This window comes from Mauremys reevesii, linkage group 1 (assembly GCF_016161935.1).
Source record: "Mauremys reevesii isolate NIE-2019 linkage group 1, ASM1616193v1, whole genome shotgun sequence".
Lineage (NCBI taxonomy): Eukaryota > Metazoa > Chordata > Testudines > Geoemydidae > Mauremys > Mauremys reevesii.
Genome location: NC_052623.1, coordinates 292,385,266 through 292,410,598, shown reverse-complemented (window position 1 = coordinate 292,410,598; position 25,333 = coordinate 292,385,266). Strand labels below are relative to the sequence as shown.

The window sequence follows — 25,333 nt, the reverse complement described above, 5'->3', positions numbered from 1 at the left end:
ACACCTCTACCCCGATATAACACAACCTGATATAACACGAATTCGGATATAACGCAGTAAAGCAGCGCTCCGAGGGGGGCATGCTTCAGCAGATCAAAGCAAGTTTGATATAACACGGTTTCACCTATAACACGGTAAGATTTTTTGGCTCCCATGGACAGTGTTATATGTGGGTAGAGATGTATTAGTTAAAGTAACACAGTTAATCTGATGCTGAATGCAACTTTATAAAAATATGGAGAAATGTATTCATAATATCATAGATTTTAAGGCCAGAATGGATCATTCTGGTCATGTACACTGACTCCCTGCATAACACAGGTCAGAGAACCTCCCCCAGCAATTTCTGCATGAGACTGGTAATTTCTGTTTGAGCTACAGCTTTTAGAAAAGACATCCATTCTTGTTGTGAAGACTTCAAGCAGTGGAGAACCCGCATCCCTAGGTAAATTGTTCTGATGAATAATGACCCTTTCTGTTAAAATTTTGCACTTTACTTCAGATCTGAAGTTGCTGAACTTTTGCTTCCAACCATTGGCTGTCATTATGCCTTTTTCTGCTAGTTTAAACAGACCTCTGCTATCAGAAATCTCTCTTGTAGACCAAGTCGCCTCTTAGCCTTTGACCTTCTTTAGTCTCTCATTAGAAGGCAAATTTCTAGACCTTGAATCATTCTTGTAGGTCTTTTCTGAAACCTTTTAAACAACAAAACAAAAACAATCCCACATACTTTTTCAACATCCCTTTGAGGTGAAGAACCAGATCTGGGCAAAGTATTCCAGTAAAGGACTCTCTAATACAACATACAGAGATAGTAACACCTCTCTGCTCCTACTTGATATTCCCCTGATTTTATGTCCAAAGATCACATTTGCCATCATATCTACAGCATGGCACTGGAAGCTCGTGTTCAGTTGGTTACCTACCATGACCACTACATTCTTTTGTGTCACTACACTCCAGGATACAGTGATCTATTATTTAATCTATAATTAACTAGCCCAGTGCCTATTTCCACACAAGCCCTGGGATCAGTAACAGGAAGGAAACAAGATTCCTAGAGAAAGATTTTTAGATTGTTTCAAACCCAGTTCTCTGAATGAGCTCTTTGTATGTGCCCCAGGAGACTGGTCTGGGGAATTATGTAAATCGTAAGAATGTTCAAAGGCCATTAACCTAAAGCAAGTACATGAGCCACATTATAAGGTATGTTCCAAGCTTATCCCCAAATCATTTGCCTTTTATTCTCCATTTCAGTTAGTTACATTTCTATTAGTTTCCACCAGGATTGTGCATGCACCTTGACATGTTCACAAAAGTTCCACGATACAGAGTTTCACAACTGGGATAGTCCCTACATTCAGGATACCAAGATGACAAACATATTCTGGAGAAAGTCTCATTAAATAGGATGGGGAGAACATAATTAATACACTGTACCAACTACAATGCATCAAAGACATAGAACAGACTAGATCAATTTACCACAAAACTCACAAAAAGTAATTGATCAAAGAATATCTCTCTTATGCAAAATATACACTTTTTAGGATATAATTTTAATACATATTTTATATTTATTGATGTTGCTTCTGTGATAGTTTGAATAAAAAAACCCAAATATTCTTGCTGCCAGAATTTTATTTCTCATAATACTTATAGTCTGAGGTAACAATGAAAAAAGATTGTGTACTGTGAACAAAGTCAGGGATGTTTGTCTGCAGCCACATTTCTCTTATCAAAGTGAAAAGTAAACAAAAATTGGCATGTACACTGGAATTCATAAAAATATAGATATGGCAAACTGAGAAAGCAGGAACTTGTAGCAAAACCCACTCTGTCCATGGTCATGACCCTTGCAAAAAAAATACCTTTGTTATGAGGGAAGTGAAGACAGATGTAGTTTACATCACTATCATTATAGGTGTGTGCCTTTGCATGATCCACAGCACGACCATACTGCGGGAACCAGGGAGAATATACAGAGAGAGGCACGTGGTTCTTTGCATGGAGTCTGAGAGCTGATGACTTTGAATTCAGCTTCCTCTGACATAGATGGCAAAAGCTGATATTCCATGCACACACATTGTATTTACAGCTGACTCATCAACAGTGACGAGTCACCTCTTCCACTGGCAGCAGCAATTGAAATCAGTCCTTCATCTTCATAATAATCTCTCCTTCTCATGTGACGGCTCAATGACCTGTTCAATGCACGAGTTGTTTATCATGGCCCATTCAGCAGCAGTAGTCTCTTTCCAGTACAGTCCTTGGTATGGCTAAATTCCATTGTCCCTTTTTCAGCAGTCAAAAATCCATGATATATTCTGTACAACACTGTAGTCAATATAACAGCAGCACCAGATATTATATTAATTCCTTTGCTAAAAAGCTGTTTGCAATTATCTCTCTCTATTGGCAATGTTTTACCAAAACTAAATCATTGTACATCTCTAAATATCAGAAATGTATACTTTGATAAATATATTATAGTACAAGAAGTCTGACATGCAGATCATGCTATAGAGCTAGGCTATATACAGAAGAATATGTTACATGGTCAACAATAAGTTATTTCTCTTCCTAACAAAAAATATAAACATATGACAGTCAAGGATTATTCAACAATCTCAAGGATCTCTTAAGACTTAGTTTAGCTTTTTTTTTTTCTTCCCTAAGACTGGGTGTGGTTTTTTTCCTCACCAGCCCAAAATATCAAATCTACTATTGCATTTGTACTGTTGTGTAAACAGGTTCTTGCTTTTTAAATTGAAAAAAAAAACACTGGAGGGGATACAGTTTGAATACAGTAATGAATGTTGGTTGCTAGGTAGCGGGATTGATGCGGCTGCAGTAGACAACCAGTTAGAATGGCAAAATCATTGCTAAATCCCACATTTCAAAGATCTTCAAAGTTCCCACATTTGGTAGGCTAAAGGATATTAACTTACACTTGAAATGTATAGTCTGTATCAAAAAGGAGGAAAAGGAGAAAATGTACTCAACAGTTAATCTTAAAAGATGGGGACATTTTAAAGGTACTTCTGTGCTTTATGGAGACAGATGAAGAATACAGCAGACACGTAGCAAAACAGACAGACGAAACAACATATAGAACAAAGCACCTCAAAAAAAAAAACACTGACTGAAGAAATTTATGAAGCTCATGAATCATATTTCAGGCTGGTCAAACCCCTTTTGAGAACTACTGCCCTCCTATATTTATACAGATAAAAGCAATAATCTTCTTGCTTTTACATGGCTCTCTGCCTCTGAAAATGTTGAAGAACCCTGGAGTAGAAAAATGACTACAGTACCAAGCAGCACTTGCTAGCTTAAAATTGCAAGCCTGGATGGTGTTTACCTTTCTTTCATGTTTTGTGCCTTCCCCAAGCCATTAAGAAAGAGATCTGGCCTCAGCTTGCGTGTAACCAGTAATGACAACCTCTTTGCAGTTATCTGTGTGCAAACAACCGGAGACATTCAGAACTCTGATACAGCAGTCTAGTACCAAAGTTAATCAAGAAATCAAACCATTTAAAAACAAATAATTTAAAGAAATGAAAAGGTTAAACAACAAAAAACAATTCCACATACAGACCATTTCATCAGTGCTTTCATTTCAGCAGGATGGTACAATGCAAGAACACACATCCAGAGCCATCTATGGTCCCAGGAATCTGTAACACTGCTGTCAGGTGATGGAGACAGTATGGTCCAAGCAAATGATCAGACCCAAATCACATTGTGTGCGACAAAGACAAGATTCCAGACATCTTCAGAATGGGTTAGAATCACAAGTAATGAAGGTCCAATGGAGTGATTGATTATCATTTGGAAGCACATTGTTTTAAATATATCTCCCTGAAAATATACTTATTTATTGACTATACTGGCCAATGGAGTCGACTAGCTGTCCTTTTATTGCCATGGTAAAGTAGGACAATATAGTCGATAAAAGGAGAAGCACTACTTTAGACAATCTTAAAAGCCAAGATAAGAATCTTCAGCTACCCAAGTGGCATTTCTTACTACTGACATTTATATCATGCAGAATTTATATTGTATTTATGGAACCTACAGTTAATGCTACATTTATTTCCATAATGTGGTAAACAGTATTTGAATTAATGCTATGTAGCCGATTGATGCCATCTGGTTTACAAGATAGATGGGATGGGAGATCGAGAGCGTCTTAGAGGACAAGGTGAGCTGTAGGGTGATGTTACTGGAGACAGTCTCAGAGCATTGCCTGCCAAGCCAGCTATGTTGTTTAAGCTTCGGGATTTTTCGTATCCTTTTATGAGAAAATGCACAGACATCAGTTGAATTCAGCCAGAAAATAGACAAAGACAAACAATACAATGCAATGTAATCAAATGTGCTATTTTGGGTTCAAAGGGACTTTCCCTGCAAAGAGCTCAATGCTGAGACAAAAGAGAAAAAAAAGAAAAAAACGGGCTCTTAATGTAGCTGTCCTTTCCAATGAGAATAAACAAAGCCATCACAAATCATATGTGCTACATACTTTGCGACCTACTTTTCAGTTCAACTCCACTGGTTTAGTAGGGTTCAGCTAAGTGCAAATCAGGTAATGATTTGGTCATTCATAGAGTACTACTGACCGATTGCTGTAGATTGTGGCATCTGGGTAATATACTCAAGGTCTTTAAAAGAACAGATTGTAAAAAAGTGTTAGAAAGATATAATCTGTGTTAAAGCCAATTTCTAATATGAGCAGATTTTCCTTAAAATTAAAGAAAACTACATAGTTATATAAAGTAATTTTATAGTTATTCATGTAGAGGATGAAATAATGTTGTTGTAAAGAGGCTCTATCTTCAGGAATGTTAAGGCTCAGACTTTGTATCTAATATAAAAGTATAATAAGATAGCTAAGTTTGCAAATTTGCAATTTCTTTCTGATTTGCAAAGTTAAATCACAATCATTTGCAGTCCTTATTTAACTGATTCTAATGAAAAGCACAAGATGACTGCTCATAAGCCTAACATGATGAAAAAATAATTCTGAAATCAGGTAGTCACATCTAAAAACTCACAATTCGGATGGAACATTGCACTTGCAAACATTTCTGTTCACACATACTGTCAGCTCAATCTACCCACTTTATGCTGCGTACAGATTTGTCTGAATTTAGTAGAGACTGTGCTTTTAAATCACCAGAAAACATTCAGAGGTGTAGCTGTGTTAGTCTGGATCTGTAAAAGCAGCAAAGAGTCCTGTGGCACCTTATAGACTAACAGACATATTGGAGCATGAGCTTTCGTGGGTGAATACCCACTTCGTTGGCACCTTATAGACTAACAGATGTATTGGAGCATGAGCTTTCATGGGTGAATACCCACTTCGTCGGATGCATCGCTCCAATACGTCTGTTAGTCTATAAGGTACCACAGGACTCTTTGCTGCTTTTACAGAAAACATTGCTCGTCATTGTCTCACTATCTTAGAACTCAAATAGAGGGAGTCCACTTACACAATAAAACCTGAATATTTCTACCCATGAAGCAATGAGTGAACTCCATTGGTTTGTACAAAAATACTCAGGGATAGCAGCCAGAAGACGACCACAAAGTACAAACACTTCAGGGTGATTCCTCCCACATTCTACTTCAAATTTTGCCTTATACTAAAATATGTGAGCCCTAAACCTGCAAATACTTATGTGCATGTTAATTGTAAGCACAAATAGTCCTACTGTCCTCAGTGATGCTACTTACCAGCTTAAAGCTAAGCAGATATCTAAGCAGTTTGCAAGACTGGGATATTTGCATGTAAGGTACATGCAACGAAATCATGAGATTCTTGCTGAAGAATATTAAATGTGTAGATGAAAATATAGATGAGCAGTTACTTGTTCATCTTCTACATAGGATAATTTTGGTGGTATTTATATCATATTTGGGAAGAGATGATTAGCAGTTTTAGGAAAATCTGGTCTTATGTGCTAGGGTCTCTCCAAAATACATGTTCTTTCAGGCAGAAACTTAAAGTTTCTTCTTTTGTGTTTGTACAGGGCCTAACAGATTGTGAACCATATTGGACACAAATATATAATAGAAATTATAATTAATATTTCTCCCAATCTCAAAATTTCTTGAATGCTGTACTGAGAACATTTGCTAAAAGCAAATTTATAATCCAAAGTCTGCTAATACATTGTGCAGTATTATCTCCAGATTGTAAGGGCAGGTTGGATTGTGATGCTTCACAAACCTCCAGTTCATTTCAGATTCATTTTAGGAGCTTCTATTGGAATTTGCACAGATTAGAAAGAGCTAGTTTGAGAAAAAAACTCTATTTTTATTCATATTTGTCCAAATCCCTTGGAAACATTCTCTTGGCAATATGGGAAAGTAGAGAGATTCAAAAGAAATTAGATGATGTCTTTTACTCAGCTTAGAAAGATAATATTTTGTTATGTTTTCTTTTCCCTTTTTTAAATGACAAAAGCAAAGGAAAACTGATAGGTAGGGGAAGGCAAAGATGCTATGACAAAGAGAATGAGATCTGAAGAGTGGGGGGGGGGAAATACACAGGATGGATGAAAGCAGGGGGTAAAAGTTTGATCCAAAATCCATTGAAGTCAGTGAGAGTCTGCAATGAAAGGAAAAAGCATTGAAACTCAAAATAAAAAAAAAATCAAAACTATGGCATTTGATGTGTGAATTAAATTTCAGATCTTCAAATTATTTTGATGATATCCTGAGAGTGCTTTCAGATTGTGAAGTAACATAATTTATGTTGAATAAACTTCAGGCCCAATGGTCAAAGTATTTTGCTTATAGTGAAGCTTATGACTAGAGACAGTCAAAATTTTACAGATAAAAAATATTCCCACCAAAGAATATGATTACATTGGAACCAAATATTTTCCATGGGAAAATGTCAATTTCAATAACATAATTCAGATTTCCTGGGGAAATTCTGAAACATTTTTATATCTAACTTTCAAATTTAAAACGTCGTTCTTTCAGATTTTTTGTTTCAAAAAAATTGAAAGAAAATATTTTAAGCTATAGCAAAACAATTTTTTGTTGGCATCAGCTTGAAACTTCCCACAGAAAACCCCAAATTTTTCAGATGAAAATTTTTGAATAAAGAATTTTAATTTGAAATGTATTGCAGAGAAAAGTTTGTTTTTTCTGACCTGTTCTAGTTGTGGTTTTTACTGTGGTTAGCAGTAACCAATGTCATGTTGTTACACTGAAATGTCTAATTGAAATTATACACTTGATCTTGCTAGGTGCAGAGTAATTAGGAGTTAAGGATAATGAGCACTTTGCAATTGTTCCTCAGTACCTCACCAGACTGGGCCCTAAATAGGAATTTCTTGAAGAATTGTAAATATCTAGTACATATTACAGATTCTAATTCTCAATGGGCAAAGGCCTAGGATCTGCGAGCAAAAAATATACAGTTGAACACCTACACCTGCATATGAGATCACTGCAATTGCTCATGTTATTATCTTGCATTAATGGATAATCATATTATTCTCCAATTATAGTAGTTATGCACAGAAATGCAGCTGTGCACACTTACATTCACATTTCTGCATACAGATCTAAGGGCAAGATTTTCAGCAGTGCTCAACCTTGGCCTCACTCTGCTCCCTCTGAAGTCAATGGAAGTAGAGAGAGGCCAATGCTGAACACTTTTGAAAATCCCACCCAAGAGTCTACAAAATGCTGAGCAATCAAAGTTGAGCATGTTTTAAAGAAGCGCATGAGTGACTTAATGAGAAAGAGCTACAGTGCAGTCTTGTATGTAGGGTACAGACAAATGAAAACACAAGAAGAATGACTGTCAGATATACCACAAAGGGGAGTGAGGAAAATAATGAATGTTTTCTAAAAGGAAGGACCAGAAGAGGAAAGGATAAACTGAAAGGGGGGGGGGGAGCATTGAACTGATTTACAATCTTTCCTAATAGCGCAGTTGTTCACATCTTATTTTACTTGAAGCTTGCTTTTCACAAGTACATTGCTGAGTGACCTTTTACGATCTAATGAAAGAAATCCATACCTTTCCTGATCCCTCCATCAGTAGCACACGTGTAATCACCTGTTGTCAGTAGGAAACATGTTCCCCCTCTTCTGTTTTTGTCTCTGGTACTAGAGCGTCTGATTGGTGGGTGCCTTTCCCCAGGTGAGAGTGGCTGCTCACTTCCTGCACTGTCTTCACCTGATAACACTGGTTAAAGCACCATGCCCATTTACAGACAATAATGAATGAGGAAATGAGACATCACAAAGAGCTTATGTTGAATGCCGGATATTCCCATCACTCAAGTACAAAAAACAGTAATAATGTCATGATAAGAATAAAGAAAAAGATTGCAGTTCATCATTAATCACTACAAAATTCAGCAAAAGGGCAAAAGTAAATGTTTTATTTAAGAACAAATCATCTTTTCAATATCCCATTTGAGATATTCTCCTAATGTTCGGCTAGCTTAACATAAAATAAAATACCATCGGATAAAAGGCTATTCTACTGAATTACATGCCTTTAAGACACTAGCCTTTCTTCTTTATTAAAAATTAAGTTATGTTGGTCATTTTGCTGTAGAATAGTTTTTAAAAGAACTTTCGACATAGGAATTAAATGATAAACGTTTAGCGCCAAAGCCTGCTCTGAAATACACAATTAACATTAAATGTAACTCCCATTGAAATCAATCATATGTACCTGAGAGCTAAATGTGGTCCTTAGTCAGTGTGGTTAAGATTCAGCATGCAACAGAATCTCTACATCGCCCACTTTTATTTTCCCAAAAGACCCTTTTTTAAAACAAGAAATATGTAGTATTTCAGGACCCAATTCAAGAAACCATCCCTATTAAGGAAAGCACCTAACCATGTTCTTAAGTGTTTTCCTGAACTGGGGCCACAAATTGCAATATTCTACCTTGAAGTTATGCACAACAATCCCAATAACTACATAAGAAATGAAGTTAGATATGGAGCAAAAATGGTGGTGCTATCAGAGAGAGAGAGGGAAAAAAACCCAGAAGCCGATCACTTTAAGATTTTTTTCTCTAACCTCAAGAATTATAACACCTTGTAAATAAATCTGCAGACTCACTAGAACTATCTCTTTGCACTGTCACACAGAGCCTCATCTCTTCTGGAATGCCTTTAGCAGGACTTGATGACACAGAAAAGCTGTTGTCATTAACACTTTGAAGATGCTGTCTGAGAATGTGTATCAGTCAAGCACTGTAAAACTAACTATATTCCACCCACAACACACAGTCACCTGAAAGTTTCTCTCCCTTTTTTGATATCTTTAGAATTTTAAAAAAAATCTGTGTTACCTTTGCTTGAGAACTCTCTCAGAGTTCTCTCTCAAAGAGAGAGCTCTCTCTTTAATTGATCTTCTTTTAACCTAAGGCCTGGTCTACACTAAAAAGGGGGTTCGAATTACGGTATGCAAATTCAGCTACGTGAATAGCGTAGCTGAATTCGAAGTACCCTAATTCGAACTACTCACCCGTCCAGACAAGGCGGGGTCGAACTCCGCGGCTCCCCCGTCGACTCCACCACTGCCGTTTGCAGTGGTGGAGTACCGGAGTCGACCACGGCGCTTCCGGAGTTCGAACTATCGCGTCTAGAACTCCGAGAAGTCGAACTCACCGCGTCGACCCGGACGGTAAGTGTAGAGTAGCCCTAAGACTAAGCAGTGGTATAATGTCAGAACAGAATTAAGATACTTTTCACGGTCACAGTTTTCAGCTTCTTCCCTCTAAAGAGCAAAATCCAGCTACTCCAACACTGAAAGGCATGTTTTTGCATTATTATTACTTATTGACTTTACAAAAGGAGCCTAATGATTTATATGGAAGCTTTGCAATATAACTGTGTTCAGCATAAGAGTTAACAGATTTGAAAAAAATGCCTTGTGACTAGAACTGGTCAGGATTTTTTTGAGAATTTTTTTTTCTGCCAGAAAATGCTGATTCATTGAAAACTAAACTTTTTCAGAAATTTGTCAATTTCAACTAAACTTTCATCTGGAATGTTTTTCAGGTCCACGATGGAATTTCTGGAAAGAGCCCAACACCAGAATACTCAACAGCCATGCAATTAGGGCACTCGCAGGGAATATAGGTGATCTTGGTTCAAGTCCCTGCTCTGCCTAATTTGGATCAGGAACTTGAAGCTGGGTCTCTGACATGCCATGTGAGTGCTTTAGCCATCAGGCTACAGAGTCAGTCTCTTTCTTTTTCCCAATGAATGTTTAATTATTTGTACAAAGTGGAACAGCTCTGATGAGAGAGAGAGAGAGCGAGAGAGAGACTAACTCTAAAACCCAGTGGCTAGAGCTCAAACTTTTGTGCAAAACAGAATTCTTGCTTTCTGACCGGTCCTACTTGTGACTGCAAATCTACAGTAATTAAACTAAATGCTACTTAACTTTTTTCCTTAATCTCAAAAGATATTCAGTGTGTGCTGGGAAATGACATCTACAGTGGTGCTGATGATTGCCATTTTCAGTTTTTCCCAAGAAGCTTTACTTCAACTTAATATCGGTCATATTATCAAAATAACAGTAAAAACACAATGTGATGTCCCATATAACACAGATGTGGGAAGTACTTCTTGCCAGGGAATTGGAGTGCTGAACGGAAAGAAATCTGAAGGCTAGAAGCCAGCTTTCTATATTCTTCCGTTGAGTGCTGTCCTTTACAAGGTAAAGCACCTGTTTCTTTTAATGACTTCCTTTTGTATTGCATCTTACATAATATGCCACTATGTGCCATAGGCAAAGCTGACACAAGAGACAAACACCAAGCAGAACAGCATGGAGTTCAACGGTGTGGAACACAGTAGCTGTTCAGATAGTCACAGTCATGCAGGAAAAACAAAAGAACATCAGTACAATGAAACAAACAACAAGCAAAATAAATGGTCGATGTCATCAGCAGAAAAGCATTCACAACATAGCAAGCAAACTGTATAGACCAGCTATGCACAGACCTGGAAATGTCATTGTAACTATTTTGCCATCTACAAGACTGACACACGCAAACACTGGAGTGAAGGGAGAGAGGAGGGAACTACATCTTTTAGTTGCAGAAAGATTTAATGCTTTCTGACACCTACCAAACATACTGGTCTATAAAGTATTTAGAGGACATGCATTTGAGATTGTGTCCTACCTGATCTGTTGTGTTCCATCAGCCGGTTGTCTTTGCCCAGGCAGACATCTCCCTGTGTGCTATTGCAGGCCATATTCAAGTCTGTCTTGCAAAAGGTAGGGGAGCTCACCTGAGGAGCAGGAGGGATGTGCTTCTTCCTCTTTCTTGGAAGTTTCTGCTTCGCCATTGCCAGGGAGTAGTACATTCCAAAATTGTTGACAATGACAGGCACGGGCATGGCTATGGTCAGCACCCCAGCGAGAGCACACAGAGCACCCACTAACATGCCTGACCAAGTCCGAGGATACATGTCCCCATACCCAAGGGTAGTCATGGTGACCACAGCCCACCAGAAGCCAATGGGGATATTTTTGAACTGTGTATGCTCACTAGCAGATGGGTCATTGGGCTTGGCCCCTATTCGCTCAGCATAGTAGATCATGGTGGCAAATATCAACACACCTAGTGCCAGGAATATTATCAGCAGCAAAAACTCATTGGTGCTAGCTCGGAGTGTGTGACCCAGCACTCTGAGGCCTACAAAGTGCCGGGTGAGTTTGAAGATTCGCAGGATTCTCACAAATCTCACCACCCTGAGGAAGCCAAGCACATCCTTAGCAGCTTTGGAGGAGAGGCCACTTAGGCCCACCTCTAGGTAAAAGGGCAGAATGGCCACAAAGTCAATGATATTCAAGAGATTTTTGATGAATTCAAGTTTATTGGGTGAAAAAACAACACGGACTAAAAATTCAAATGTAAACCACACCACACAGACTCCTTCCACATATGTCAGAGCAGGATCTGTCTCAATTTCATACTGTAGAACCACCTCTGTGCCATTGATGGCGTGCTCAGTTTTGTTTATAATAGTATTGAAAGCCTCATGGGTTTCCAAACAAAAGGTTGTGATTGAAACTAGGATGAAGAATAAAGAGGCAAAGGCAATGAACTGCAAAGAAAAGGAAAGAAAAAGGAAATCAGAACCATAAAGTACTTTACATTAATAAGTAGGGCCCTACCAAATTCATGGCCATTAAAAATGCGTCATGGAATGTGAAATCTGGTCTCATGTGTACTTTTACCCTACATTATACAGATTTCACCGGGGAGACCAGCATTTCTCAAACTGTGGGTCCTGACCCAAAAGGGAGTTGTGGGGGGAGGGATCGCAAGGTTATTTTATGGGGGTCACAATATTGCCAGTCTTACTTATGTGCTGCCTTCAGAGCTGCATGGCTGGAAAGCATCAGCTGTCGGCTGGGCGCACAGCTCTGAAGGCAGTGCCCCGCCAGCAGCAGCGCAGAAGTAAGGGTGGCAATATCATATCGTGCCATCCTTACTTCTGTGCTGCTGCCTTCAGATCTGGGCAACCAGAGAGTGGCAGCTGCTGACTGAGGGCCCAGCTCTGCAAGAAGCAATAAAGGCGGCATGGTATGGTCTCTTGCCAGCCTTACTTCTGCACTGCTGCTGGCAGTGGCTCTGCCTTCAGAACTGCCGTCCCCACCGGCAGCTGCTGCTCTCCAGCTGCCCAGATCTGAAGGCAGCGTCACCACTAGAAGCAGCACAAAAGTAAGGGTAGCAGTACCGTTATCCCCCTACAGTAACCTTGTGACACCCTCCCATACACACACAACTCCTTTTTGGGTCAGGACCCCTACAATTACAATACCATGAAATTTCAGATTTAAAGTGCTGAAATCATAAAATTTAATATTTTTAAAATCCTATAACTGTGAAATTGACCAAAATGAACCATGAATTTGGTAGGGCCCTACTGATAAACAATCATCATAATCAATCATACATTTTATATTGTACTTTTACACTGTATAGCACAATTAATTACAAAGGCTCCCAAAGTGATTCACAGACTAATACACATGAAACATTAAACTGAAACAATCCCTGAGGTGGAGAGTGATAGCCAACCCTTACACAGCACGATGAACAAAAATATGGTGGCAGGGGCAGGGGCAGGGGCAGGGCAGGGGCAGGGCCGGGGCAAGGATGTTTCGCGCCCTAGGTGAAACTTCCTCCTTGCACCCCCCACTCCGCGCCCCGCCCTAAGGTGCCCCCCCACAGCAGATACCTCCCTCCGCCCTGAGGTGCCCCCTTGAGCAGCTCCCCACCCCCACCCTCCGCCCTGAGGCACACCCCCCCCGCCCCGGCTCACTCCTACTCCGCGCACAAGCACGAGCACCCCGTGGCTGCTTCACTTCTCCCGCCTCCCAGGCTTGCGGCGCCAATCAACTTAGGTGCCGCAAACCTGGGAGGCGGGAGAAGTGAAGCAGCAACGGCGTGCTCGGGGAGGAGGTGGGGCAGGGGTGAGCTGGGGCAGGGAGTTCCCCTGCATGCCGCCGCCCCCCCTTACTTGCTGCAGGCGGCCCTCCCCTACCTCAGCTCCCTCCGCCTAAATGCCGGTGGCAACCAGGACAGCCGAAGATCCATCCGCCGCAGTCACTGCCGAAGAAAATGGCGCCCCTCTCAAATCCCAGCGCCCTAGGCGACCGCCTAGGTCACCTAAATGGTTGCACCGGCCTTGGGCAGGGGAACTGTTCATCAAGGGCCTCATTAAAAAAGTTACATATGCCTTGAAAACTAAAGTCCTGCCTGCTGAGTGTGGATATCAAAAATCCAACGTCAAAGGCACCTCCACCCCCACAGCTCTCAATCTCTGAAGGAGGTAGGACAGGTTGAGCTGATCCTAATGAAGTTTGAGGCTTTGGTTCATGAAATTCATACATGCTGCTAAGAATATTGTCTATATCCCCTGAATAAGTCATCAACATGTAACCCCCAAAGAGATTACCTAGATTCCTGGGGCTCTGTCTGCTGGCAGCTCAGGGAGAGGCACATGTCCCTGGTAGGGAGGGGGAGACAAGGGAGACTCAGAGTCTGCCCAGCAATGAATAGGGAGTGAGATGCCCTTCCCAGGTTGTTCAGGAAAGGGGAGAAGCCATTTCTGAGCCAGTCTGGAGCCCGCCAGGACAAGGGCAGGACTGGCTGTGTGGCTGGTGAGTCCCAGGCCTGCATGCAGGGTTCCCCCTGAGAACTGGCCTTTAGGGATCTGAAAGCAAGATCCTTCAGCTGGGTTTTTCCTTCTCCACTGATGATTCTCAGTTTGTAGAGTTTTGCTGGGAAACGTCCCCAGCCAGGCTGTTAGTCCTCCAGCTCCCTAGGTGAGACCAGTCACCACATGGGGTCAGCTCTACTCTGCTAGTTCAGGGCTGCTGCCTGCTGTGTGTGTCTGGATGCAGGGCTAGGAGACTACTGTTTGGATTTTAGTACAGTTGTGTAATCTGCACCTTGAGACCTGCACCCCTTTGCGGCGAGGGGAAATCCTGGGACCAAAGCAGCCTGATTCCTGCCTGAAGAGGATCCCTGCCAGGAGAGATCAGCCTCTCTGCAGTGACTGAGGAGTCCAGAGTCATCTCTGAACCTGAGGATCATTCATGGAGTTTGTGAGTGCACCATCTTTTAGTCAATCAGGAAACCTGTTTTTAGTCAATCAGGAAACGTACTCCCTGAACTGTGTCCTCAAGCCAGGGAGTAAGGGTTTGGGGATTTTATAGCTTGCTGCATATTAAACCTGTGGAGGGACTTACCACCTCCTAATACTTGTGAGTCCTTTGGGCTGTACTGAACCCAGTCAGCCACACTGCTAAACCACTGCAGAGAAGAATTTTGTGGTCATAGATCATCAAGGGCCGCAACAAAGTATGCGTACCAATGGGACACTAATCTTATATTCGCTACATTAGGTCATGTGACTGGGGAAAGTCATGGGTATTATCAGCGTGGGCACCAGTGACCCTAAAAACAGTGTTTTACCCTGTTATGTTATCTTTGTCCCCTGTTTAATATAATGATTGTGTTGAATATACCGTAGGTGTTTGTGTTATTTCTTGTAAGTCTCCAGCTATCTGGCAAGTAAGTGGGGATTATCCTGTGGTTAGAATTTTCCTCCCAAGATGCCCTGGTGACCTTGCCAGGGAGGAGTAAGGGGGTGGAGGCACCTCCAAATAAATTCATAGGAAAAAATAAAGACGATACACCCTGCTGAGTGGGTGGTGGGATCCAGAAGAACCCAGACTTGTCCATCAATACCTGTGTCAAGGTTCCTTCCCCACTCTGAACTTTAGGGTACAGATGTGGGGACCTGCATGGACACTTCTAAGCTTAATTACCAGCTTAGATCTGGTATCGCTGCCACCATTCACAAGCACTCCCTTCCTTGGGTAGCCTTGAGAAACTTCACCAATTTCCTGGTGAACACAGATCCAAACCCCTTGGATCTTAAAACAAGGATAAATTAACCATCCCCCCATTTTTCTCCCACCAACTCCTGGTGGATCCAGATCCAAACCCCTTGGATCTAAAAAACAAGGAAAAATCAATCAGGTATTAAGAAAAAGGCTTTTAATTAAAGAAAAGAAAACCCTCTGGGAGAGATTAGCATACCAGCTATTCTCACAGACAACAGACTCAAAACACAGAGGATGTTCCCCTGGGTAAAAACTTTAATAAACACAAGAATACCCAAATTTGATAATTCCCTTAATGGTACCAAGACAAGTTACAAAGAAAATAAACATAAACCTATTTATTCCTTTCTATAACTTACTACTCTGATAAGAGGCTGGTTCCTTGATCTTTTTCATTCCAGCTGAAACTGAAACTCTAAACAAAGGAAAACTTCCTTCCTTCCTTTTGAAACATCTTGTTCCCCCATTGGTTCCTCTGGTCAGGTGTCAGCTAGGCTAGGTGAACTTCTTAATCCTTTACAGGTAAAAGAGGCATTAACCCTTAACTATCTGTTTATGACAACCTGTAAGCAGATTGGCATTAAAGAAGGTAACTGGGTGGAGAGGGGGTGCTATAAACATTTCTTGTACAAAAAAAAAATTAGCTGTAAACAGTCAATTCATCGATGCAGGTCATCCATTAGAGAAAATGTTCTCTGTTACACACCGAACGGATAGCTCTCTCTAGATCTGATTGCCCAATACTTCCCATTGTTAAACTCTATTTTCAGTTGTCTTTGCCAAATTTTAACCATTCAGGCTGAAATTTCCCATGCTGATTATCTGCCTTGGGTTGAATATTTTTGGAAAGTTTCACCAAAAGAGGTTCTGCCATTTCCAAAAGCAGGATTATGGGAAAATATGTTGTTTAGCCCATGTTACAAAAACCTTTTCATTGAAAACCTCTAGTACCACCATTCCTTGGACCAGAAACTTGAATTTGGCAAGAGAATTGCCCTGGTGTCAGGGATGTTCCTTTTGCTGTTCCTGTGAAAAACTGCCCAAGTTTGACCAAGTTATAAGCCTCTAAAAATGTCAATTCTCACAGGCTCAGTAAAGATTTGTTAGCATTTGGCAGCTAAATTTTCCAAAAATTCCATCTGTACTGAGTCTGCTCCAGCCTCCGGCTGCAGTGCCTGAGCAGGGCTGTTCCTACAGTTGCTCCTCCTGGCTGCTGTGGACCACTGTGGCCCCAGGAACCAGAAATGGAGAGCAGAGACGGTGTCTCTCCTGTACTCTCAATATCCCCCTTTTCTGGTTCCCAAGCCATGAGGAGGAGAAAACACCCTGACTTGAATGCAATAGAGACAATAGGGCAGATGGGGGCAAACTACAGCCCACAGGACCATCCTGCCCAGCCGCTGAGCTCCCAGCCGGGGAGCCTAGTCCCCTGCCCCTTCCCTGCTGTTCCCCCTTCCCTGCAGCCACGTCGCCACACAGGCTGCACTCTGGGCCGCTGCTCCCGCTGGGCAGCGTGGGGAGTGCAGTTGGCTCTGGCCAGGTGTCGCGGCTGCGAGCTCCTGCTGCTGGTAATGGGGTTGGGTAGGGGAGTGGGGGGTCCTGGAGAGCAGTCAGGGAGGAGGGGGTGGTTGGATGGGGTGGAGGTTCTGGGGGGGCAGTCAGGGGATGGGGAACAGGGAGGGTTGGGAGTGGGAGTCCTGGGGGGCCTGTCAGGGGGCGAGGATGTGGATAGAGGTCGGGAGGGCAGTCAGGAGACAGGGAGCAGGGGGGTTGGATAAGGGTGTGGGATCCTGGGGACAGTTAGGGGTGGGGGGTCCCGGGAGGGGGTAATCAGGGGATGAGGAGCAGAGGGTGGTTGGATAGGGGGTGGGAGTCCTGGGGGGGCTGTCAGGGGGCGGGGGTGTGGATAGAGGTCGGGTCAGTCAGGACAGGGAGCAGGGGGTTTGGTTAGGGGGTGCGGGTCCCGGGAGGGGGCAGTCAGGGGGCAAGGAGCAGGGGGGGTTGGATGGGTTGGAGGTTCTGAGGGGGGCACTCGGAGCAGGAAGTGGGAGGAGGCAAATAGGGAGCGGGGGCCAGGCTGTTTGGGGAGGCACAGCCTTCGCTATCCAGCCCTCCATACAGTTGTGCAACCCCGATGTCGCCCTCGGGCCAAAAAGTTTGTCCACCCCTGCAATAGGGGAAAGTGGGCTGAGGGAGTAGATTGGAACAAGAAGCTTGGAGGAGAAAGTAGGATTGGAAGCTGGGGTGTAGGAGATATTGGGATTGATTAGGCAAGGAGACTGAGACTGGGCGCAGGGTGGAGAAACTGGGAAGGAGGTTGGGGCATGGGCATGGGAACTGTAGAAGAGACTGAGATCAGTTGAAGAGCCAGGGGAGTTAGGGGGAATGGTCCTGTGGAAAAATTATGTGATCTCGTAATTAAACATGGTATTGTAATGCATATGCACAAGGAAGGCAAATTAATTGCCCAGGCAGCTTTAACTCTGACATTCCCTAACCTTTGGGTGTTTGACTTTGTAACCTTAACATTCTTTTAAAGTGTGTTTGAGGAGGGGGGTTGCACGTTACATTTTTTAAAGTGTATATTTCCATTCATTTCAAATGCCAAGGACCCAATATTATCTTTACAGAGAAATTATGCTTGCTATCCAGTCAAACAAAAAAAGTGAGAAGATGGGGATCAGTCTTTTACAAGTAGCTTATAATGATCAGAAGAAAAAAAATCAGTTTACAATCTATTCTGAAGCATGCCTAATTTTGTGGTTATAGAGATTTCTACAGAGATTTTCACAGAACTTTTAGCAACAGCTGCTCAAGCTGGCTGTCTCATTTAAATTCTAGTTCTGACTGGGCTTGACAAGCTCAGATAGGGGAATCTTTAGACCCAAAATACAGAGAAAAGAGAGGGGGGGATAAAGAGGGACAGAAAGGGGAGAATGAATGGTGACTGTAGGAAAATTATGCTAGATCATACATACATGTTTTATTAAACGTTTAATATAGAAAACCTAAAGGGACAGCATAAACAAAGACTACGAAAAGCAGATATAATTTAGACTTCAGCCAGGGGAGAGTATACTATTTGGCCACCCCTCCAGAGAAAAGTGGGATCTCACACCAGACTGAGGAGAGACAGATCACATCTGAACCACTCGATAATAATGACCATAATGTAATTAACATCGTTGTAGGGGGAAACATGTCAAGGAAACCCCTGACAGTTGCATTTATCTTCAAAATGCGGAACTACGCAAAAATGTGGAAACTAGTTAAATGAAAATTAAAAGGAACACTCCCACAGGTTAAATGCCTGCAAACTGCACGGAGAATATTTTAAAACAACATAATATTGTGAAGAACTTCAAAAAGATCTCACAAAACTAAGTGATTGGGCAACAAAATGGCAAATGAAATTTAATGTGGATAAATGTAAAGTAATGCACATTGGAAAAAATAACCCCAACTATACATACAACATGATGGGGGCTAATTTAGCGAGTCAGGAAAAAGATCTTGGAGTTATCGTGGATAGTTCTCTGAAGATGTCACGCAGTGTGCAGAGGCGGTCAAAAAGCAAACAGGATGTTAGGAATAATTAAAAGGGGATAGAGAATAAGACTGAGAATATATTATTGCCCTTATATAAATCCATACATCTCGAATACTGTGTACAGATGTGGTCTCCTCACCTCAAAAAGATATTCTAGCACTAGAAAAGGTTCAGAAAAGAGCAACTAAAATGATTAGGGTTTAGAGAGGGTCCCATATGAGGAAAGATTAAAGAGGCTAGGACTCTTCAGTTTGGAAAAGAGGAGACTAAGGGGGGACATGATAGAGGTATATAAAATCATGAGTGATGTTGAGAAAGTGGATAAGGAAAAGTTATTTACTTATTCCCATAATACAAGAACTAGGGGTCACCAAATGAAATTAATAGGCAGCAGGTTTAAAACAAATAAAAGGAAGTTCTTCGAAGGCTAGGACTATAACAATGTTTAAAAGGGGACTGGATAAATTCATGGTGGCTAAGTCCATAAATGGCTATTAGCCAGGATGGGTAAGAATGGTGTCCCTAGCCTCTGTTCGTCAGAGGATGGAGATGGATGGCAGGAGAGAGATCACTTGATCATTGCCTGTTAGGTTCACTCCCTCAGGGGCACCTGGCATTGGCCACTGTCGGTAGACAGATACTGGGCTAGATGGACCTTTGGTCTGACCCGGTACGGCCTTTCTTATGTTCTTATGTTCTTATGTTCTTAATAGAGGATCAAACTAAATGCATATCCTAAATTAAAAAAAAAAAAAAACAGTAAGAGGGACAAAAAAAATGTCACCATGGCTAAACAACAGAGTAAAAGAAGCAGTTAGAGACAAACAGACATCTTTAAAATATTTGAAGTCAAATCTAACTGAGGAAAATAGAAAGGAACATAAACTCTGGAAAGTCAAAAATAAAAGTATAATAAGGCAGGCCAAGAAAGAATTTGAAGAGCAACTACCTAAAGACACAAAAACTGACAGCAAAACATTTTTAAGTACATCAGAACCAGGAAGCCTGCCAAATAATCAGTGGGGCCACTGGATGATCAAGATGCTAAAGGAGCACTCAAGGAAGACAAGGCCATTGCAGAGAAGCTAAATAAATTCTTTGCATCAGTCTTCACTGCAGAGGTGTGAGGGAGATTCCCAAACCTGAGCCATTCTTTTTAGGTGACTAATCTGAGGAACCGTCCCAGATTGAGGTATTCAGAACAAACTGATAAATTAAACAGTAATAAATCACCATCATTAGGACAAGATGGTATTCACCCAAGCGTGCTGAAGGAATTCAAATATGAAATTGCAGAACTACTCCCTGTAGTCTGTAACGTATCACTTAAATCAGACTCTGTAGTAGGTGACTGGAGGATAGCTAATATAATGCCGATTTTTGTAAAAGGCTCCAGAGGAGATCCTGGCAATTATAGACCAGTAAGCCTAACTTCAGTACCAGGCAAATTGGTTGAAACTATAGCAAAGATCAGAATTATCAGACACACAGATAAACACAATAGGTTGAGAAAGAGCAATAGCTTGGGTCCTCCTTCCCAAATTGAACTCAGAGGATCTGTATGAGGGCTTTGGAGGTTGCTCATCTGGAGTGTCCCACATGCTCAATCTTCTCCTCTGTATTTTTCAATTTTAGGTGAAACCCTTGAGAGAGCTGGTGAGACAACACAGGCTGAAGGGGCAGCAACGCATGGCTGACACTCAGCCATTCATCGCCTTTACATGAAATGTAACCAGAATGAAATCCCACTTTTCTTAAAATCCCACTTTTCATCCTAATGGATGAAGAACAGCTGGCAAACGACGAACCCAAGCAAGACTGAGATGATGCTGGTAGGCAAAGGAAAACTCTTTGAAGTACTTGGCTCCTCTATAATATTCCGCACTGTCAATGGCATTGCCCTCAGCCTGTTGCCAGCCTGTATCTTGGGGTCTTTTGATCTCCTCAGTGTTAGTGGATGCCAAATAGCCATAGCAGTAAAAGACACACATTTCCAACTGTGACTTGCCAAACGACTGAACTTTTTCCCTTCTATCAGACACAGTGCAAGTCATGGTGATCCATCCATTTTGACCTCTAGGCTTGATTATTGCAGCTCATCCTATCTACGAAAAAAGCTACATGCCCTGAAAAAGCTCCAACTGGTACAAAATGAAGTGCCCTACCAGCTTAGTGATACATCACACCCAAGTTCTCTGCACTCTGCACTAACAGTAAACTTAGCAAGATATTTCTCTTACAGGCTCCGAAGGAAGAACAAGAGAGAAGTTGTTATTATTGCTATTTAAATACTTGGGAGGCACCTATGTGCTATAGAGATGGAGACAAGATGCAGAAGTAGATAGGTATACTACAAGGAAATCCTGTAGTTTATAATACCTTAAAACCATAAAAATGTGTCTCTCTTGCACTAGACACATTTTTTAATTGCATTTTAATTTCATGTTGCAGACCTCTAATGATCTTGCTGCTATCACAAAGGGCACAAAGTAATAGATAATCATCAGTATAAAATCCACAATGCTCTTTCAGCCATTACACAAACCCCCTCTTACAGAAGTACTCCCAGCTTTAACACTCATGTGCCACTATCAAATCCAGGACAAATGCCTCAAATGGAAATCAAAATACCAGTGAACTACTGGAGACAGAGGAACAGATAAAATACTGTTAAATATCTTTTTGTGATTCCACAACACTCACCAGGGATTGTTAAGGACTTAAATGTATGGTGCCTCTCTATCTGTGATTCTCTCCCACCATTATACTTAAGCAAAAAGTAAAGCTTCTCTGTGTGGGAGCCCATGAAAAATAACTTTGAGGTAAGCAGGGAGAGATAAATGGGTCACCATGTCCAGTGCAATGGGCAGAATGAAGAGATGTTTTTTGGAGACTTCCCTGTTGTACAGGTCTGTCGCATGTTACGCACATTTAACATGCACGATTTCAGCTTTACGCGGACGGCAAAAACAAAAACAAAAGAAAAACCACAATTTTAATACTGTGCCTGTAGTGTGGGTGATTCCGCCCACCATTCAACTCAATGTAATTTTGACTATACGTGGTTTTCGCTTTATGCGCTAACCGCAGAATGGAACCCCTGCGTAAGATGAGACTCGCCTGTAGGTGAAAGTGGGTGAGGTTATTGTTTGGTGGGTTGGGGTATCTTTTCATTTTAATATTTCAGGGGTATATTAGCCCTTGATTTCATAGTACATTGAATAGGGAATGTGCTTAAGTGCTTTTCTGAATCAGGGCCTAAACCATGGTGGCAATTTGTTTGTTAATCTTGGGTGCAGACACTTGAAAAAAGTCTGGATTTCCTCCAAAGTGAACAGTGCAGGGCAGATTTTTTCGAAGCTGGAGAAGGCCTGTAGGTTTCTGAAGTATTGGGCCAGAATTTCAATAAAGGTGCATATAGGTGCTGTCAAGGCTGAATCCCCACTCTGGCACTTTGAGTGCAGAAGGTGGGGGCCTGCAAGGATTCTAAAAATTAATACTTGCCACTCCAGGCTTGTATTACACTCCCAAGGTTACAGCTTTTCTCTGACCTGGGATAGGTAGACCCTGCCACCACCCTAGTGCAGAACCCCTTTGAGAGCCTAGGAAGGCATAGTTGGGAATTCCTTTCTTGTCACCCTCAAGTCCTTTCATGCCCCACTCCGGGGAAGAGCTGAGAAAGAAGAAGAAAAAAAACAGTTGTTGCCACTAGCTAATTAAACATGTGCACAAACCTCTTAATACACAAAAATCCAGTTCTGTTCTTGAAAAAGGTAAATTTTATTAATAAATAATACATCTGGGAACTCAGACTATCGCTAGATTTTAAAAGAACAACTACAAGAATAAGCACCAAGAATAGCTTTCTTGAGGGCCAACTTAAAGGTTACAAGCAAAACAAAATAGAGGCACAGAGGAATCCACAAGCCATAACAAAACAAAAGGGATAAGCCTAATCACATCTTCCTAGACATTTCCTGATCTACTTACATATCTGGGGTTTTAAATGAGAAGTTTCTAGGTATGATACTGATGATTTTTCTTAACAGGCCAAAGCTTCTCACAGCATAGCTCAGGGATCGGCAACCTTTGGCACGTGGCTTGCCAGGGTAAGAACCCTGGCGAGCCGGGCTGGTTTGTTTACCTGCCGCATCCACAGGTTCAACCAATCATGGCTCCCACTGGCCGTAGTTTGCCGCTCCAGGCCAATGGAGGCTGCGGGAAGCGGCGCAGGCCAAGGGATGTGCAGGTAGAGCAATTAGAGAACAGCTACTGAGAGGGATTTTATAGCTACTGGCTGGCTGGGTGTCCACCCTTCATTTATCACAGGCTCCTAGTGGAACTTTCAAGAGTACCTAAGCAGGTTTGGCCACTAACTCTGAGGTGCATTTGAAAATCTCACTAGGCACCTAGCTACAGCTTTAGTTGCTTAAATACCTTTGAAAATCTGGTCCTTTGTGATTAGTGGTTGTATTTGCCCAGAAATGTGTGTGACAAAATGACTTCATTAAAGTGATTATTCATGCTCTCTCTTTTGGCTTTTCACTTTTCTATCTAGAAATAAATACTCATTTCTTACCTGGTAAGGAAAAGTAAGTTTTGAAGTTCATATAACATCCTTTAAATCTTCTGAGGCATGTTTTTTTTTCTGAGTTACTTTAGTAAATACAACTGAATGTTTTATTGCTGTTTAAATATTGCTTACAAATCACACAAGATAGTGTTTGTTTATCCAATAATCCACCACCTGAAATTAATTCTCTCAAACACAAAGAGGTAAGCACCTAACAAAGTGTGGAAAGAAGTCCAACAGGTACAGAAAAACATTATATGTTTGGTAAAGCAGAAGAATAATTGTTCCCTGTTGCCAGTCTACTGGAAAGGTCCTGGATCCCAGTAGTACAGACAAGTGAAGCTGTGGCAACAGTATATTGTATCACAAACCATTAGGAACTCTGTGAAGAATTTAAGTACAATGGGGTAAGTTAAGGAGAGTGGCAGCCTTAAATTGGAATTTTTCCATTCTATTAGTTTAAGTCAGACCTTAACATCATTGTAACACAATTTTGTGCATTTAATAAATCAATCATTAATTTCAAATTGCACTGGTGCAAAACTATATGCTCTTTCTTCACTAATCTAAAAAGCTATTTTTTGCTGTTGAGAAAATGCTGTATGCATGACTAATAGGGAAAAATCAATTTTACTCTAGAAAACTAGATTAATTTTGTAATGTGACCTGACAATTATATTTGATTCATTGTGTTACTTTATATCAGAGATTTGCAGCTTATTTATTATTGCCTCTCTTTCCCCAATCAGTTAAATTGAAGGGTTTGGTGTAATAATGCAATTACTAAACTCTCTGAATCTGAAAATCTACAACTAGGCTTTACCTTAAAAGCCAACATGGATACTGATCAACTATTCTGACTTTTAATTGAAAAACTAAGACACAGCAATCTTATACAGCCTTCCTGATTCTTATCAGGCAGGTTCTCTGTCCTTGTCTTAACTACAAATTTACCGTCTGTTATAGCGCAATTGTTCTTGTTAAATCAACCCCCATCCACACACAACCCCCTCTTACTCATAGGTGCTGGAACTAGGGGTGCTACTGCACCACCTGGCTTGAAGTGGTTTCCACCATATACACGGTTTATAGTTTGGTTCAATGGCTCTCAGCACCCCCACTCTATAAATTGTTCCAGCACCATTGCCCTTATTCATGTGATGATGCTAGTAACACCAACTGGCCAGGATGATTGGAAGTAGAAGGCATTCGTCAAGTGAACTCACCACATCAGCTGCCACAACTTCTCTGTAATTTTGACATGGATTGTATCGCTAATTAAGCCAATGGTGGCCAAAAGCTTGATCCATGGAGTTCTGTAACTCAGCCCTTGGCTTGCCTAATTTTTTTCCTACTGTGCTCTATTTTATGGGCCTCCAAAATTTAGGCACCCCTATTTTAGGTGCTCCATTTCTGCTTGTTGTATATACTGCAATGGTGGGCAATTTTTTTTCTTAAAAGACAAGAACAGTAAGTTATTTCCAGCCTAGCCCAAAGTGATCTTGTTAAGAACTTAGAGACAGAATCCCCATGACAAAATAAGGAACAAATTAGCATTCAACAATGATCAGCATCCTCTAGTAATCAAATTAGCAAATAATTAGCACCTACTAAAATACCCAGTTTCAGTAAGAGTATTTTCTTCAGCTCAAGGATGAGGATTCTTCGTAAAAAAAAATATGCCAGACAACAAGGAAGTTTAGTAGCAGGCAAGACTGTATTGCATGCTATTTATTATTATAATTTGTATGATGTTCACAGTGAAAGGCCCCAATGT

The 25,333-nt window shown here is 41.3% G+C and overlaps 1 protein-coding gene across 1 annotated transcript in view; it reads right to left on the bottom strand.

Moving 5' to 3' along the window:
- Positions 1–1,207: 1,207 nt before the first annotated feature.
- Positions 1,208–25,333, bottom strand: part of LOC120374886 (potassium voltage-gated channel subfamily C member 2-like) — a 50,579-nt gene continuing 26,453 nt past the window's right edge. The window contains exons 3-6 of the mRNA XM_039495327.1: positions 11,190–12,117; positions 8,051–8,218; positions 3,365–3,459; positions 1,208–2,337 (exon numbers count right to left, since the gene is read on the bottom strand). Of these exons, the coding sequence (XP_039351261.1) occupies positions 3,398–3,459; positions 8,051–8,218; positions 11,190–12,117 (1,158 nt within the window). The 3' untranslated portion in view covers positions 1,208–2,337; positions 3,365–3,397. The remainder of the gene's footprint in view (positions 2,338–3,364; positions 3,460–8,050; positions 8,219–11,189; positions 12,118–25,333) is intronic.